The 17,574-nt window shown below is 50.0% G+C and overlaps 2 protein-coding genes across 4 annotated transcripts in view; one reads left to right on the top strand and one right to left on the bottom strand.

Annotated features, from left to right (window-relative positions):
• Positions 1 to 7,329, bottom strand: part of TNKS (tankyrase) — a 135,044-nt gene extending 127,715 nt beyond the window's left edge. Inside the window, exon 1 of the mRNA XM_071556071.1 lies at positions 6,813 to 7,329. Within this exon, the coding sequence (XP_071412172.1) occupies positions 6,813 to 7,314 (502 nt within the window). The 5' untranslated portion in view covers positions 7,315 to 7,329. The remainder of the gene's footprint in view (positions 1 to 6,812) is intronic.
• A 6,648-nt stretch (positions 7,330 to 13,977) lies between these two features.
• Positions 13,978 to 17,574, top strand: part of MFHAS1 (multifunctional ROCO family signaling regulator 1) — a 33,605-nt gene continuing 30,008 nt past the window's right edge. For all 3 annotated transcript variants that reach the window (XR_011697898.1, XR_011697899.1, XM_071556073.1), the window contains exon 1: positions 13,978 to 17,310. Coding sequence is in view for 1 of the 3 variants with exons in the window: in XM_071556073.1 (XP_071412174.1) it covers positions 14,103 to 17,310 (3,208 nt within the window). In the remaining 2 variants the exon portion in view is untranslated. The remainder of the gene's footprint in view (positions 17,311 to 17,574) is intronic.

Consider the following 17,574-nt stretch of genomic DNA (forward strand, 5'->3'; position numbering starts at 1 on the left):
GTTCATTTGACCGGTAAAGGAAAATTGAGCAAGACAAGAATTAGGAAAGGATACTTTCAACTAAACAGTAAATCAACTTATTTTATTAGCCTTTAGTTTTTATAGACTGAACTATTAAAAACAATGTTGAAACCACATGAGCACTTGGTTTACATGTTCTTCTTGTCTCTCAAGGAAAAATCACCTGAATGTACCTGAAAATCAAGATTCCTTTTCAAATTGTTCAGTGTTGCAATTTTCAGGACTACACACATACTTCAGGATATTGCTGGACATGAGGTCACTGATAGGGGTATCCTCGAAAATGCCAGAAATAAATATGTTACAGTTCACCTCTTCTGTTCAGTTTTCAAAAGGCAATGTAAAGGCTGCTATGATTTATTCCACCATATCACCCATCTTTCAGAGAGACAACTATGGGAACAGCTTCACCACCAGCAGCAGCAAATTTAGGATGTTGAATTGACAAAGTACCAGAAAGTCTTTAAAATTATCACATTACCCAATCTGATGAAGCAGTTATAGTTACCAAAACTCCTGCAGTGTCAGGGTCATCTTTCATAAAAAAATAAAACAAAACACATGCAAAGCCATTTGTGACAGACAAAGCACATGATTCAGTTTCAACTGAAGAAACTTGTGTGATGTCATTTCAGATTACTTTAAAAACCCTACTCTTGCATATTTCCATTGCAACTTTAATTTCCAAAGTCTAAGGAAGAGTTCCCAAGGAAAGACACATAATCAAAGATGCCAAAAGACAATCAAATAGAAGGTTCCCACAGAAAACATCCAAAACCAGAGAAATTGCGGAGAAGAATCCAATTTAAAGGGTGAGCATGCAAGCTTGTTTTGATGAGATTCACCCATCAGCTTCTACAGCACACTCATGGACAGGGACCCTTAACAGCTCAGGCTATTTCATACAGGTAAAATGCACAAGCTTTGCCCTCATTTTAGCATCTTCACACAATTCAGACACTTAATTATAGTCCCAAAAGACACACAATCCCTTGCCCAATTTCAAGACTCATTTTCAGAAAGTTTGGTTAAAAACCCCAACCAAATAAATCTATGAACTCCCTTCTAGAATCAGACGAATGCTTTCCCCAGTGAGCATACCTCAAGTCATCAGTTTGATCAGTGTAAGCACAGCTGTACTGATTCACCCACTGCACAATTAATGTCACTTGATCACAATAAAGCCCTTGAAGCGGAGAAGCACACCCTTAAGAGACACAAAACCTTTTGAGACAAAACACAATTAAATCAAGTGATTTAACTAAGTAAACTAAAAAGCCTTCAAGCTGAGGAAAAGGGGCAGCTGGCTGAGTATTACTGAAGATCTGAGACTTTGCATTTATATCCTCTTGTAAATTCCTTCAAAGGATTTTTAAATGGGAAGGAGACACATCGCACAAAGTATTGGAAGACAAATGAAGAGAACAAGTTATTAGGCACAGAAAAAGGAAGCTGAAACTTCTTACAAAATAATACACTTGTGACACTAACAGAGTTCATGTATTACAAAGGCTACAAAAACATAAAAGAAAGAATTCCAAAAGTCAGGGCCATAAATCATTGCTTCATCTTTTTTTACATGAAAAAGTGTGCATTTCACAGGCTCTGAACCTTTAAGGCTGCCAGAATGATTCCTAATTGACTACACAATTGGTATTCTGCATTCTATCCATATGAATCCAGCTGAAAGTTACTAACCCTGTTTTAAATTGCACAATTTTAAGGCAGAATTACCCAGTGGCTCAGCTTAACAAAAAACCCTGTGAGTAAGGTCACGCATCTTATCTATGGTAAGGATGTATCAGATAACTGCAACAAGTTGACTCAGAGTAGAATGGCATCGCCATCAAGACCTTCCAGAGCAATTCAAGCTAATTTGTTGTACATTGCACCACAGGTGGAGCGATTTGGGGGTCTCTGCATGGAGTGGAAGTGTGTAGTAAGTCGACAACTACTCCTTGTCATTTCCTGGCTCTCCCTCCGGGAACACTCTGTAGTTATATCAGCTCTGCCTCCTCAGTTGCTTATTTCACACATGTCAAAGCACCTTGCACTTTTACAATTAACAGCTTGCTAGTTGACCAATAAACTTGATCAGTTCTCTTAAACTCTGACCACTGGCTCTTTCCCAACCCAAGTGAGATCCCTTTGCCTTTAGGATTATAGCTGCATAGTCCTGAATTTTGCAGAAGAATAGTTATATATGTGAGTCTTCACAAAAAGTTCTGACTTCCAAGCATTATTACTGGTGACATCAATAGCAAACTTACAGAAAACTGAATTCCCCAAACAGCTTTTTGCCATTACTATACACACAAGCAGAAAGAAAACAAGGTATATCACTGATGCTCTAACAAGTCACCTTAAATCAGGTTTCTCCATCCCTGAGCCTGATACCACCAAGAGCATTTCACTCTGTGATCCAATCCCAGCTTCATACCTTCCAAGAGTCACTCCTGGAAACCTCCACCTGTTCCTTAGCACAGAAGTGGGCATTAAACCACAGCTCATCTATTACTATCAGCAGTCTCTGTCTCCTTGGGTTAAACATTGGAACAAGAGTAACTGTAAAGACAAAATAATGCACTGCACAAGAACTCAAGGGGGTAACTTCATGATCAAAAAGAAGTTAAACTTCTCATTAAATGAGTGTGGAACAGGGCAAGATTATGACTGTGGCTAGATGAAGAAATTGGCTTGGACTCAGCTTATTTCTACCAAGTCCATCCACCTAATCATTTCTGAAAGAGGTGCTATTACTGATTTACCAGCAAGGTCTAGGCCTAAAAACACAAGAATCCAGGTGTCAGCAGCAAATACATACATACCCCTTCAGAGGGCTAAACCTGGTTTCAGAAGGGAAGAAGCAAGTCTGTTACCAAGTCTCCAGGAAAAAGCTGAGATTTCAGATAAACACTCACTGGAATTCTCCCCATCCAGGCGTATTAAAGGTAGAAAAGTCATAGAAAGGCAGGCTTGGTGCGCGAGTGCTACGCATGGAGGATGGCACACAGAGACACGAAAGCATCACTGCCAACCTGCATTAAACACAACCGAGCAATACAGGCACCCCGACTCACACACCACATAATGATCCACAGAAAGTAAAGTCATACCGTATCCCACATAAAGTACACCTTGGATATGACACATTATCATATAGACTGAAACCATCCAACCACTCAAAAAAAGGCAGTAACATTCCCCAGAGGGAAAAAAACTACCTCTCCTATACACACAGAGCAATCAAATCACGTGATTATGCTGGCAAGAAAGGTACTTTGTCAACCTCCTAACAACATCACCATATGCAGAATTGGCAGGACAAATTTTTTCAGCTAGTGAGGGGCATATAATAATACAGTAAACATCTTCATAATCTGGTAAACAATGACAGTTAAGATCTTTCTCAAAGAAAGAGGTAACATATCTTTAGATCAAAGGAGTGCAGTGGAAAGACAAGGAAGCGAACTACTTTGTCTCATTTAACCCAGTTTGAAGAAGAGAATTGTTAAGCAGAACACAGGATATTCCAGTGAAGAAGGTGGAAAGTATCCACGAGGAAGCAAGATATTTTTAATATAAGTCCAATTATTTCATGAACTCTTTACCACAGGATGAGTTTCTAATAACATGTAGAAACTGGGTTTCGCTTAAACAGTTGCTGAGCTACGAACTGCAGGAAGAGGGACTCAGAGAAGTATCATGAAGAGGGCAAGCATATAACTCTTCCCTAGACATCTGGTTTTGGCCACCAGTACAAATAAAACACTGAGACAAACATACCACTGTTCATGTCTAGCACAGTTGCTTTTCAATTTTTTCTAGTTATAAGCAAGCTAGTTGTCACTGAGATGAACTGCATACAAAAATACATTAATACCTCCACTTCATTTCTATCTTTCTTTTGCATTTTAAAGACACTCATTCACTTTCTCTTTAGAATCTGCTTTGTGGGTGCTGCTAGACAATATTCAAAGCCTGCACTGGCACCAGAGACCCAAATATCTTGCAATCCACACACCAGCTGACACAGTAGAAGAAGTTTTCCACTTTCCAAGCATGTGTACTTCTGTAGTAGAATCCCTCCAATCACTTACAAAGGAAAAGCTGAACACCACACATCCGGAAAGACAACCAGAATTTCGAGAGAGGAACTGCTAGAATAAGAGTCCAGTTGGAGGGTGAAAGGAAAACAATCGTTTGTTCAGCCTCTTCCTGTTTTCCAGACAGGTCTATAACATTCTGATAGGGCCTCAATATTAATTTCTGACTTACTAATAGCTAACAAAAACAGGTTTGATTTAGTCAGCACACTACCTCACACTTCAACATGGCTGAAAAGCTGATTCCCCTTCACTCAGATCAATTGACAATTCAGATTTCCCAGAACAGGAAAATGTGGATAACACTGTTGCTTCAACATGATGTGGCCACACACCTTTTGTCTGGAAGTGAATAATGCACAGATGACTCTAGGAACAGGTTTAGATCTATTCCCAGCTTTTAAAATAATTAGTTACAGGTATTTCAATTCTCACTTTAACCCAGTTTATGCATGTGCCAAAGACTCTGAATGCTCTCAGTCACCCCTTTTACAGTCCCTCTGCCATAAGAAAGGACATAAAGGTGATTTTGAAATTCTAAACCCCACAAAGCAAAATGGAAGCCTGAGCTTAGTACTTTTTACAAGAAACTAGAAATGGAGAAGTTTTCCTTCCCTATTACAGTAAAAGTAACTTAATTGCCTGGCACTGCTGCCAAAAAACAACATCTGAAAACAACAGACTGAGCTGAGTGGAGAGAAGTACCTGGGGGAGGGGAAAAAACCCAAAACAAAATCCAGCTAGCCCTAAAATTGGGAAATGAAGCAGAAATTAGAAGGATTCCTCTGTCACAAATCTCAAGATCAGAAGTGAAACTCTAATCATTTAAGAGTTTAGCTTCAAGAGGTCTGAAAAAAGTAGTTTAGAACATGACATATTGTACTCTCACCCTCCCATTCCTCTAGTGAAGGCCACACAACTCACAGCTAGGTATGGCTCACACTCGAGCTGTTACCCAAAACACAGCTTCATATACACAGCAGACTCCTATGCTCAGAAGCAAACAAGTCTCTAAATCCAGAAAAATAGATACAGGATTTTGTTAGGTACAAGAACTTCACCTGCTATCTTCCTTATGCTACAAGGAATCACTTTCCACTGCTCCAGCAGTAATACCTTATTGACTGTCAACTTTCAAAGCCTTATTCCCTTATGCTTTGTCCATTTCTTCCCTAATCAAAGAAGTTGTTCCCACTGCAGCTTCAACACTACAGTTTGTACTAGCACTGAAGTTACAACCTGAGATCTCAGAGGTTTAGGAGAAGCACCAAGGTCTAACTTTAAGTCTAAATCCAAAACAAGCAGAACAGACTCGAGCCTTCCAAAACACTAAGAACTTCATGTGCACACGTGCAGTTGCGGTCAGCATTATGTTGCAGGGCTCACCAAAATTAAGCCCATCACTGTACCACAGAAGTTCACTGTGTTTTAAACTCCACTTCCATAAGGCCGTGCTTCCCTGGTAAAGTTCAGGAACCAGAGAAAAAAGAAAAGCATACAGCTAGGGAGCAAAAGCTCCCTTAGGGGCATTGTCAAACACCACCTGCACTTTGAAAATGAAAACAAACCCATACAGCCTCAGAGAGTATAATCTGATGGACAAATTGCACAGCATTATTCAGATTCCAGGCAACATCATGCCATAAAGTGTTCCATTTTGTTATTGATTTCAATACAGTGTTTTAGACCCATATGCCAAAATTTAAGTACTGACCATTCAATACAGTCTTGTTAATTACCTTAATTTATGTGTACTAGTGCAGCACTTAAAGCTCAAACATCTGTGTACTGGACTACATAAGGTCCAGTCCTGTAACACTGTGGCTCACGTCAGCCCTCAGCTCAACCACAGACTCAGCAGCTGTACAAGTCCTGAGTTAGGGCTCAGGATTTAAAACATCATCCTGATTTTACTTTCATCGTGAAGATCACAGACCATGTAAAAACTGTAACAGCTTTACTTGCCAAAAGGTAGTATGTACTTCCAGGTAACTGACACCGTTTGAACTTCTCTGTTAAACTGCTTATATTGACATTGTGACCAGAACTAATGACATCTCTCTGTACAAAGAGGCACATTCTTTTCCGGACACATCTGTAACTTCTATCAAGTTCAGTTCATTCACTTCACCTCTTTCCCCAGCCCACACAGGCCACCAGAGATGCTGAGATCAATTCAGCAGCCATGCTCGAATGAAATGAAAAAAAGTTACAAGGCATCAAAACTTGCCATCAAGCCCATGTGCATGGCGGGGGTCCCTGAGCCGCTACAACACACGTGAAACTCTTACTTCGAGCCAACTCTGTCCTGAATTTGTTTCTCACTTCCCAAGACCACGTGCACAAGTTTGGAGCAGTCCATGTGTCAAACGCAGAGAACACCATCCACACTTTTAAATCATACGGTCTCTTTACGCCTCCAGAATCTCCCCTCTCACTCGTCTCCCCCAAAGCAAGGGGATATAAGAGCCACCTCTCCGCAGCCTGTAGCGAAACGCCGCCGGGGAAGTGCATGCGCTCACACTCTTCCCCCGGCTTGGGCTTGCGCTGTCCCGACCTCCCGAGGCGCCGGCGGCGCTACCCGAAGCCAGCGGGGCTGCTCCCGGGAAAGCAGGTCGCGCCTGACCGCTCCCTGTGCCGCCCCTGTCCCCGCCCCGGCCGGGCGCGGGAGGCGCCGGTACCCACCGGCGGCGAAGTGGAGCGGCGTGGACTTGCGCCCGGCCATGTCCTTGGCGTTCACGTTGCCCGTGTCCACCAGGCGCTTCACGCGCGTCACGTCCCCATTCCTGCAGGCCTCCAGCAGCTCGCGGAACGCCCCGCTCGCCGCGCCCGGGCCCGCCGCCTCGGGGCTCTCCGCCGCCGGGCTCGACGCCGCCGACGACGAGGCGGACGAGGAGGAGGAGGACGAGGAGGAGCCGCTGGAACTGTTGCCCGAGCCCGGCGGCGGGCCCGGCGGGGCGGCTCCCGCACCCTCCGAGCACTCCGCGGCCGGAGGCCGGTCCGCGTCGGGGGGTGCCTCGCCCTCGGGGCCGGCCAGGCTGTGGCGCTGCGCGGCCGGCGCCAGGCTGGGGCTGCGCGGCGGCGAGGCGGCGGTGGCGGCGGGCGGCGGCGAGGCCGGCCCGGGCGGCGGCGGCGGGTGGTGGTGGTGATGGTGGTGCTGGGAGCGACGCGGCGGCGCCGCCGCCATCTTCGCGTCGCTCCGCCCCTCCCGGCCCGTCACTGCGGCAACGGCGCCGCCCCGCCCGCGCTTCCGCCCCGCCCCGGCCCCGAGCGCCGCGCGCCGACGTGACGGGCCCGCGGGGCGCGGCCCTGGCGGCACCGGCACCGCCCCCGCGACGCGAGCCTGCCCCCTGCCGGCCGCGACGCGAGCCTGCCCCCTGCCGGCCGCGGCGCGCCGGGACGGGCGGGGCGGGGCGGGGCGGGGCCGGAGGGGCGGGGTCAGCGGAGGGGCCGGTGGGCGGGGCGAAATCGCCTCGGGGCGGGGTCAGCGGGCGGGGCGGAGCCGGCGGAATAGGCGGGGCCAGAGGGCAGGGGGCGGGGCCGGGCCGGCGGGCGGGGAGGGAGCGCCTGGGGGCGGGCCCAGTGGGCGGGGCTGGGCCGCCATCGGCGGCCGAGGAGGGCGGGGCCGGCCTGCGGTGTGTGGGAGGCAGCTCTTCCCCCGGCTGCGACACCTGGGCGTGGGGAGAGGTGTTGCTTCACCGCCGCCTTCTATGTCACTTCACAATTCCGAAAGGGCTTTGCAAGCTAATCGCAACTCCCCCCTTGTTAGATCCAAGCTCTGCGAGATATTTAAGAGGCACTGGCACGCACCTGCTCAGCTCACCGCTGGCTTGCCACAGTGTGTGTTTCACCATCCAGTTTCTTTTGTGGCATCAGTGACAAACAAATCCTTTAAGGGAGCCAGAGCTGCGTGGGTTATCCGGCCCCCACGGGGACCCAGCGCTTGGCCCAGCGCTCAGCCCCGGCAGCGCAGCCCCATGGAATCATAGAAGGTTAAGGGTTGGGATGGACCCTAAAGCTCACCCAGTCCCAACCACCCCTGCCGTGGGCAGGGACATCTCCCACCAGACCACAGGTTGCTCAAGGCTTTATCCAGCCTGGCTTTGAACACCACTTCATTTGGTGTACAGCTCCTTTCCCAAAGCCAGGAAATGATGGAGTGAAACCAGCAGGAGAGTAAGCTGATGGAGAAACCTAAATGCGGCTTGGCAGTGCTTTAAAAGTTTATTAGCTAAGCTGAAAAGCCACTTCTTCACTCATTCCAGGGAGGAAAGCAGCATTAGCTTTGAGCCCATTCTCAGAGCAAGGCAGTCATTGAAAAGCCACGTAGAGCAAATGTCAAAGAGCCAAGTGGGGAATGCTCCAGCTGCTCAGAAACAACAGAGTGCAGAGAGGTAGAACAGGAAAGAGCAGCCAGGCAGAAGGTCACTGTCAGTGCTGAGAGTAAGTAAGAGAAATCTAGAAATATTGGGGACCGAAACAGCCCCTTAAGGCCCTCCATGGAATGAACAGATCTGAACTGCATGGGCATAAGCAGAAGCATTTGAATTTGGAAAGCAGCAGGAAGCTGAGACCAAAGTTCTCCTGGCTTACTGGCCTAAGGAGGGTATAAACACAAGTTATGGTTTAAGTCAGAAAGCCCTAATTACTGTCATCAAGAGACCTCCAGTTCACTTACCTTAACTTTAATCTATGAGCAAAAGGGAGATTCCATTGACAGGAATAATATCAACAGCAACAATTTCTGGAAAATTCTCAGTATACCTGGTGAGGCAGCAGCCACTGGTCAGAGAATGGGAAGAGTGATGAGGAATTCCTCTCAAAGGGATTGAAAATGGCTCAAGCCAGACAGCCTCATCCCAGCAAACAGATCTGCTTTAGTTGTTTGGGAGCAAAAGGACTTTAGAAGTATTTGCCTAGCAACATGTGACATGCTAAAGAAGTGCTGACCAAGTCTCATGCTGGGAGCACAGAACATCAAAACTAGGAATTCAGGTCTAATGCTACAAGGTACCTTTCTGCTGGTGATGAGGAGGTAGGCATGAAATCAACCCCCATGACTAGCAGTAAATGTGCCCAGCTTAGTTCTTGTTTGTGCCGTGACTTTGAAGACATAAGCCTTGATCAAGCACTGAGAGAGCTCAGCAAAACTTTCCTGACACCTGGATCTGGACAGCTGCTGCTTCACAGCCATCTTTCATTTCAAAGCTCCAAAGGACTTTGCAAGCTAATTGCAAAATCCATTTTGCCAGAACCAAGCTTTGCAAGATATCTAAGCAGCCAGAGCATCAGTATGCACTTGTTCAGCTCACTGCTGACTTTCCACAGTTTCTATTTCACCATCCAATTGCTTTTGTGGCATCAGTGGCAAACAAATCATATTCCTTTACCCCCTTTGTATTTCCCGTAAATCAAGGATACAGATGGCATCACTTTTATGAAATGTATTGGTACACAAACACTTGTTCCACTTCCTGAAACATTTGAATATATATAAGCAATATTTTTTAAGATTTGGGATTCATGGTGGCCTTAAAAATTGATTGTTGGTTGTGGGAATGAGTAAGAAATGCTGTACTCTGAGCCAGCCTTTCCTGAAAGCTGTAAGAAGACCATAGAGTTTTTGAGCAACATGATCTAGTTGAAGATGTCCTCATCCATGGCAGGTAGTTTGCACTGTATAATCTTTAATGGTTCCTTCCAAACCAAACCTTCCTGTGATTCTATGAAATTTGTGCCAAGAAAGGTACAAAGTATTTAGGATTCACAGTATGAGACCTATCTATGAGAAAGTGGGGGCGGTGTTTCATGGGGTGTTATGCCAAGTAGTTCCAGGGATTCACCTCCTCTTCAGATTCCTGGGCGAAGGTCTCTATCCTACTGCAGTCTCAAATGTCCCTAAGCCTCCATCTTCCTGCCCCACATGTACAGCAGCACTGCTCCTCTCCAGAGAGATGAGGCAAGCAGCAGTGCTGTTCACCCCAATTCTTCTCTTTCTCCTGCCCAAAGCATGTTGAGGATCTCTTCAAGTACTGCCATCACCATTTGTATTGGCTTGGTATGCTTTGGGGTAAATTCACAGCATTCCTGAAGAAATGTTGGGCAAAACAGTGTAGAAAATGCAGTTCTGGGCAAAATTCTGCTTAAGGTTGAGGAGGGACATGCAACAGATCTTTGAAAGCATTCAATTAACTCATTGCTTGTTCCCGAGCCCTTGGAAACATGACTTCTTCAACTGCTGCCAAAGCCCATTTGGGCTGTGTGTCTAGTGGTCTAGAAGGCAAGCACTCTCCCAGGGAGATGCCAGCCTCACTTGGTGCTGGTTCCAGAGCCCATGAGTTTTACACTGCCCCACAGTGCTCCCTGCATCTGCTTGCCACAGTGGCCTGATGCTTCTGTTGAGTTGACTTAGGTTCATGTCCTATCAGAAGGGGCTGACTACATTTGCACCTCTTATCATGCAAAGTACAGAGTCAGGCTTTAAAATATTGTTGATAACTCAGTGACTTTTTACCTGACCCAGGAGGAAGGTGCTTTAGACAGAAATCTTATTAATGATGCAGCTGCAGGGCTCAGTAAAGTACAGGCACTTCAAATTTCATCTGAATAATTAAATCCCATCAATTGGACTTTCCAGGACCACTATTTAAATTTAATAACTCCAAATGCAATTCTGGTATATAATGGAATCCACTGAAATGGGATTTGTCTCTTTTTTTCTTTTTTTTTTTCTTTTTTTTTTTAATAATAAAATGCTTTATAGCTTTCCTGGGACCTGCCTCTCAGCCCCAGCTGATGACAGCTAGGAGAGGAGCTTGGGGGGTTTCTAAATATTTTTAACCTCCGAAAAATAGGAAATGGCTGCAAAACAAGCATCCAGTATGCTGGTGCTCATGTTTAATGGACTTCTAATAAGCTGAGACAAATTGAGGAAGCCCCATTTGAAAAAATGTATCTCCTTTGCCTAAGAAGATGGGAGGACAAGGAATCATCTAGGTCTGTACCAAAAGCCCTCTTTTCTGAGAAGTAAAATCTTCCTTTTTCCCAGAAGCTGTCTATCTCACTCACAACTGGCAGCTTTAACCATGGTGATTGTGTTGAAGAAGAAGCCAAGGGACACCATCCTTAGCTGACACTATCACAGATTTGCACACCCATGCACATATTGGGGGATAAAATGTAAGATTCACAGGAAAGTACCAGAGCTTTCCTCTATGGACAACTGTCAAGCAGCATCGGGGGCATCTTTGTGCCAGCACGCTGTTCATCACATTTTTTCTGGCTTAGCTTCATTCACCACCTAGAGGAGCTTATCAAAGTTTGATTAGTGCTGCAGGACTTTTCTCCCCCTCTTAATTATGTTGGGGAGGCATTCAGCTCCTGCTGCTTTGCGTATTTTGTGACAGGAGAGTTGACAGTCAAAACTTTTCCTCCTAGTGAAGAAACTTTCCATCTGTCCTTGCATGCTGCCAGAAAGGCGTTTAATACAGGCCACGACTCCTAATAGCAGGCAAATGGAGATAAGCGCTTCTCTCCTTGGTGTTTGTCAGCTGGCTGAGACAAGCAGCTGCTTGAAGCATCTCTGGCAGAGAGGCTTGTCCAGTTTTCCCATGGGAAACAAGAGGATAATGCAGTAGCAGCCCTTTGGGTTATACTTGCTGCAGATCATAGAGCAACTGGCAGCCTGCCCAGGCCCTAGACATGATCTGCAGTGCCCATGGGCATCATGGCGTGAGTGGCCCCCAATAATGATGCTGCTGCTTTCTCTGTTTTTACCTGCACAAGGCACCAGGAAGAGGAAAATTGGCTGCAAATTTGAAGCCAGGGTCAATTTTCCCTACAGACATAGCTTATTTCTAGAAATACCATCTTGATTTTAAAATGTGATAGCAACAGATTGGGTGGCTTTGCATCTAGAGAGCTGGAAATTAAACCATCAGCCTGGTATCACAGGAGCAATTGGGCAAGAGAGTGGGAGAAAAGAATGCTTATTTCCCCCTGAGGAATGAATGTTCTCCTTTTGGTACACAGAGGAGGGCTACTTCCCATGTGATCTTCAGAAAAACAAAGACACAGAAACTGGGTTAGCCCAAATAAAAGATGTCCTGACCCACTGCAGGGATGCTCTGAAAATAAATGAGTGCAAGCCTGGAAACTAGTTCTAGGTGGGTACAATTTAGCAAGAGGCCATGAAGTATCCCTTCTTCACAGGGCCAGGATCTGACATCAGCCAGGCAGGAAGGATGGGAAGAATTTTATTCCCAGGTTTAGGTCCTCTCAGCAGTGCCTTATAGATCATGAATATCCCTAAATACCCTTGAGCCCAAGTGGCCTTGGAGCCAAAACACAAGCCTGGCGCCTAGGACCGCCTCTGCTGCTTTGGATTTGGGCAACTCCTGAATCCTGCTTAGAGAGTTTTACCTTCACAGAGCCAGACTTTCTCTCAGGCCTGTGGACTTTCCTTCCTGTCCTTTGCATTCATTGTCCGGCATTGCCAGTCAACACTGCAAATCTTCCCTACACAGGGTGATGTTGTACTCAGAAGGGCATTTAACAAAAACCAAGTGCAGGTTTGTTAGTACACAGAGGGCCTGAAAAGATTATTTAATCCCTGCTTGTCTGTTACTGATGGGAAAGACAGGAACTGTATCTGAGCCTTTGCAATCTTGTACTTTTATTAATTTAATAATTTAGTGCAGTGACTATGGCTCCACACCAGTTTGGTTCAGCTCTCTCCTCTGCTCCAGGCAGTTAGATGCACAGGGTCATCCAAAAGGAGAGGTATTGTTCTTGTGAGGGTTCTCCACAAATAAGTGAGGGAATAAAGACTGTGAAGCTGATTGCCCTGTGGACTACCTTTAACTTCAAATGCCTTTTTTTTCTTCATGAGTCTGAAGTAATAGCTTATAGCATGCTTTAATTGTAGCTGTTACAAGATGACAAGGTGAAAGGAAGCAAATGTTCTCAAGCCCCAAAGCATACTGGGGTATTCAGTGCTGTACAAAGACCGTGATGCTTTAAAACCTCTGAAACTTTGGCCACAGTGCATCACTGGCATTTATAAGGATAAAGTCACTCAACTCGCAAGAGCTAAGTGTCCACAGCCTCCATCAGCCTGCCTCGCGGTGGAGGGGCTCTGTTTCCCCCCTGCAGCAGCAGTGGAAATTGCCAGGCCTATTTCTACGACCCCCTGGAGCAAAGATTGGCTGAGGAACCTGCAGAAGGCAGCTTTTAAGGTCTGGCAAGATGTATGCAGCACAGGAAACAAAGCGCGGCAGGAAGGTGGCGGAGTTGCTCCGATTAACCAGAGGATTTACAGGCTTTCATACTCTCTCAACACGGAAACACAGTTAATGAAGGGGAAGGAAGGTTAATCTCGTGTTCTTGCAAGGCTGCATGAAAACATCCCCTTCGCCTGGTGCAGAAATGACGCGGAGAAACACACCAGCTTTCGCCGTAAGGCGGCGGTGACCGGGCCGGGCGGCTCGCAAACCTCTCAGCGGGCACAGGGGAGAGCCAGGGCCCGGGGCGGCGGCTGCTGTCACACAACGCGGTCCCAGAGAAGCGCCGGCACCGCCTCCAGCGCCCCCGCCGGGGCACCCGAGGGGCCGCTCGTCAGGTGGTGCCGGGCGCAGGAGCCGCAGGCTGGGGGGCGCAGGAGCCGCAGGCTGGGAGGCTCAGGCCGGCGGCAGGGACCATTCCTGGCCGGGAGGAGTGGTCGGAGCTCGGCCACCAGGGCCGAGCTGTCCCCGCCGCGGCAGGGCCGGCTCTCCCCGGCGCGGGGGCGGTGCGGCGCCGCCGGGGCCGGGCTGTGACCGCGTCCCGCCCCCGGCGGGGCGGTGGCGGCGGCGACGGGGCGTGCACGGCGCGGCGGCAGTGCCGGCGCGGAGCCCCGAGCCCGCCGCGCCCATGGCGAGCAGCAGCGGCGGCAGGTAGGGTCGGGCGGGGCGGGGGCCCGGGCCCGCTCCCCCGGCCATGGCTCAGACGGAGCCTCCGAAGGCGGTGCGGCTGTGGCGGGACGCCGCCCTGCGCGCACGAAAGCTGCGGGGCGGCCCCGGCGAGCCCGAGCCCGAGCCCGAGCCTGAGCCTGAGCCCGAACCGGACGCGGGGCCGCCGGGAGGGCCGCCGCCCCTCGCCACTGCCGCTCCTCGCTGCCCGCCCCCGGCGGCGGCGGCGCTGGGGGAGCTGGAGGCGCTGAACCTGAGCGGGCGGGGGCTGGAGGAGCTGCCCGAGGAAGTGGGCGCTGCTCTGAGCGGGCTGCGGGTGCTCAGCCTCCGGCGCAACCGGCTGAGCCGCCTGCCCGCCGCCGCCCTGCGCCACCTGGGCCGCCTGGCCGAGCTCGACCTCAGCCACAACCGACTGCGGGGCCTGGGGGACGGCGGGGCGCTGGCGGGGCTGCGGGGCCTGCGCAAGCTCAGCCTCAGCCACAACGAGCTGGGCGCCGAGGGCCCGGGGCTGCCCCCGCGCCTCGCCGAGCTGGGCTGCCTCGAGGAGCTCGACCTCAGCTTCAACCGCCTGCGCCGCCTGCCCGAGGGTCTGGGCCGCCTCCGGCACCTCCGCATCCTCGACGTGGACCACAACCTGCTGCCCTCCTTCCCTGCCCCGCTGCTGGAGCTGGCTGCCCTGGAGGAGCTCGACTGTTCCGGCAACCGCCACCTCGGGGCCCTGCCCGAGGGCATCGCTGCCCTTCGCCGCCTCAAGATCCTCTGGCTGAGCGGCACCGGGCTGGCGGCCCTGCCCGAGGGTCTCTGCCAGCTGAGCGCTCTGGAGAGCCTCATGCTGGACGGCAACCGGCTGCAGGCCCTGCCCGCTGGCTTTGGCAGGCTGCAGCGCCTCAAGATGCTGAACCTTTCCTCCAATCTGCTGGGGGAGTTCCCCTCTGCCATCTTGGCACTGCCCAGTCTGGAAGAACTCTACCTGAGCCGCAACCAGCTCACCCTGTTGCCCCCTTGTCTCTCTCAGCTCCACCAGCTCCGCACCCTCTGGTTGGACAACAACCGCATCCGCTACCTGCCTGACTCCATTGTGCACCTCCACAGCCTGGAGGAGCTGGTCCTGCAAGGCAACCAGATTGCCATCCTGCCTGAGGGCTTTGGGCAGCTTTCTCGAGTCACCCTGTGGAAGATCAAAGACAACCCCCTCATCCAGCCCCCCTATGAGGTGTGCATGAAAGGCATCCCCTACATTGCAGCCTACCAGCAGGAGCTGGCCCACTCGCAGCCCGCCCTCAAACCCCGCCTCAAGCTGGTCCTCATGGGCCTAAAGGATGCAGGGAAAACCCTGCTAAGACGATGCCTCATGGAGGAAGATGGACAGAGAGAGGACATGGGAAGCCTGGAGGCAGGGAGCATCCAGCCCAGAGGGTTTCCTGAGCAACACCAGGACGTTGGAAAAGTGCCAGTTGGGTGTTGCCCCTTCCCTGAGTTTCAAGACTCTTCCTCAGTGCGGGTACCTGTCATGCAGCAGCTGGAACATGTCCCTGTTGAGCGGCAGGACGTCCCTTGTCATAAGCCCTCTCAGCGAGTGAAAGGGGATACACCATGCCCTGCACTGTCACTGCCACCAAATGCCCCCCGAGTACCATCAGGACTGGGACTGTCTGGAGGCAGCAGGGGCATCGAGGTGATGGACTGGACAGCAGATGCAGAGAGGGGCCTGACATTCATTGTCTATGAGCTGGCAGGGGACCCGAGTTATGATGTGATCCAATCTTTCTTCCTCTCTCCTGGAGCTTTGTATGTGCTGGTGGTGAATTTGAGTGCCTACATCCCTCAGCACTTCTACTCCTCTGTGGGCTATTTCTTGCACTGGCTCAGTTCCAAGGTGCCCCATGCTGTGGTGTGCATGGTGGGAACCCATGCTGACCTCTGTGCGGAGCGGGAGTTGGAAGAGAAGTGCCTGGACATCCATCACCAGATCGCTCAGCAGGAGAAGAGGGATGCTGAGGGACTCCAGAGCTTAGTCCAACAGGTAGATGAAGCTCTAGGGCAGGACTTTGACCTGCGCTGCTCCAGCCCGCACGCTGCCTTTTATGGGGTCTCGGACAAGAACCTGCGGCGAAAGAAAGCCCAGTTTCAATACCTTCTCAACCACCGCCCGCAGATCCTCTCTCCAGTGCTGCCTTTCAGCTGCCAAGACCGTTGCCAGGTGCGTCGCCTACGGGACAAGCTCCTCTCGGTGGCTGAGCACCGGGATATCTTCCCAAACCTGCACCGGGTGTTGCCCAAATCTTGGCAAGTGCTGGAGGAGCTGCACTTCCAACCACAAGCTCAGCAGCTGTGGCTTAGCTGGTGGGACTCTGCCCGGTTGGGCTTGCAGGCAGGCCTGACGGAGGATCGGCTCCAGAGTGCCCTGTCCTATCTGCATGAGAGTGGGAAGCTGCTCTACTTTGAGGAGCACCTCACCTTGCGAGAGTATGTGTTCCACAACCTGCCACGGCTCATTGATATCCTCAACGTCTTCTGCCAGCGGGATGCCACCGTGCTGCTCCAGAAAGTGCTCAGTGACACCCAGATTGACGAACTGAGGACCGCTCAGCTCCATCATTATGTGGAGGGCTTCTTGCTGCATGGCCTCCTCCCTGCCCATGTTATCCGTCTCCTTCTTAAGCCCCACATCCAGAGCCGGGAGGATCTGCAGCTCATCCTTGAACTGCTGGAGAAGATGGGACTATGTTACTGTGTTAACAAACCCAAATGCAAGCCCTTAAATGGGGCAGCTGCTTGGTACAAGTTTCCCTGCTACGTGAAAAACGAGGTGACCCATGCAGAGGCATGGATCAATGGCACCAATCTGAGCGGACAGTCCTTCTTGGTCGAGCAGCTGCAGATTGAATATAGCTTTCCATTCATTTTCCCACCCGGCTTGTTTGCACGCTACAGTGTCCAGATTAACAGCCACGTGGTTCAGCGGTCAGATGGCAAATACCAGATTTTTGCCTACCGGGGAAAGGTGCCTGTGGTAGTGAATTACCGGCCTGCCAGGGGAGCTCTGCAGCCAGACACTCTGTCTATCGCTAGTCATGCGTCCCTACCAAATATCTGGACAGCTTGGCAAGCTATTACGCCTTTAGTGGAAGAACTGAATGTCCTGCTCCAGGAATGGCCAGGCCTGTACTACACTGTGCACGTCCTCTGTTCAAAGTGCCTTAAAAGAGGGTCACCCAACCCACATACTTTTCCAGGTAAGGCACAGCCCAGCTTGCCTTTCATCTCTTTTGGGGCTTTGCCCCTTCTGGAAGGGTGACTTTACAGTGCCAGCCTTAGCTCTGTTTCTTTTTTCTTTTCTTCTCTGCTCTAACTCCTTTCCCTGGTGATTTGAGTCATGAGTGAAAATATTAGGGTAGCTCCAAGGAGACAGGCTTAAAATAACCCTATTCTAAGATGAGGTGGGTGTTACATCCCCTTTTGTCTGTCTCTCTCTGCTTTTTGGGTTTTGGCCTTGAGAG

The sequence above is a fragment of the Pithys albifrons genome, chromosome 5, assembly GCF_047495875.1.
Source record: "Pithys albifrons albifrons isolate INPA30051 chromosome 5, PitAlb_v1, whole genome shotgun sequence".
Taxonomy (NCBI): Eukaryota; Metazoa; Chordata; class Aves; order Passeriformes; family Thamnophilidae; genus Pithys; species Pithys albifrons.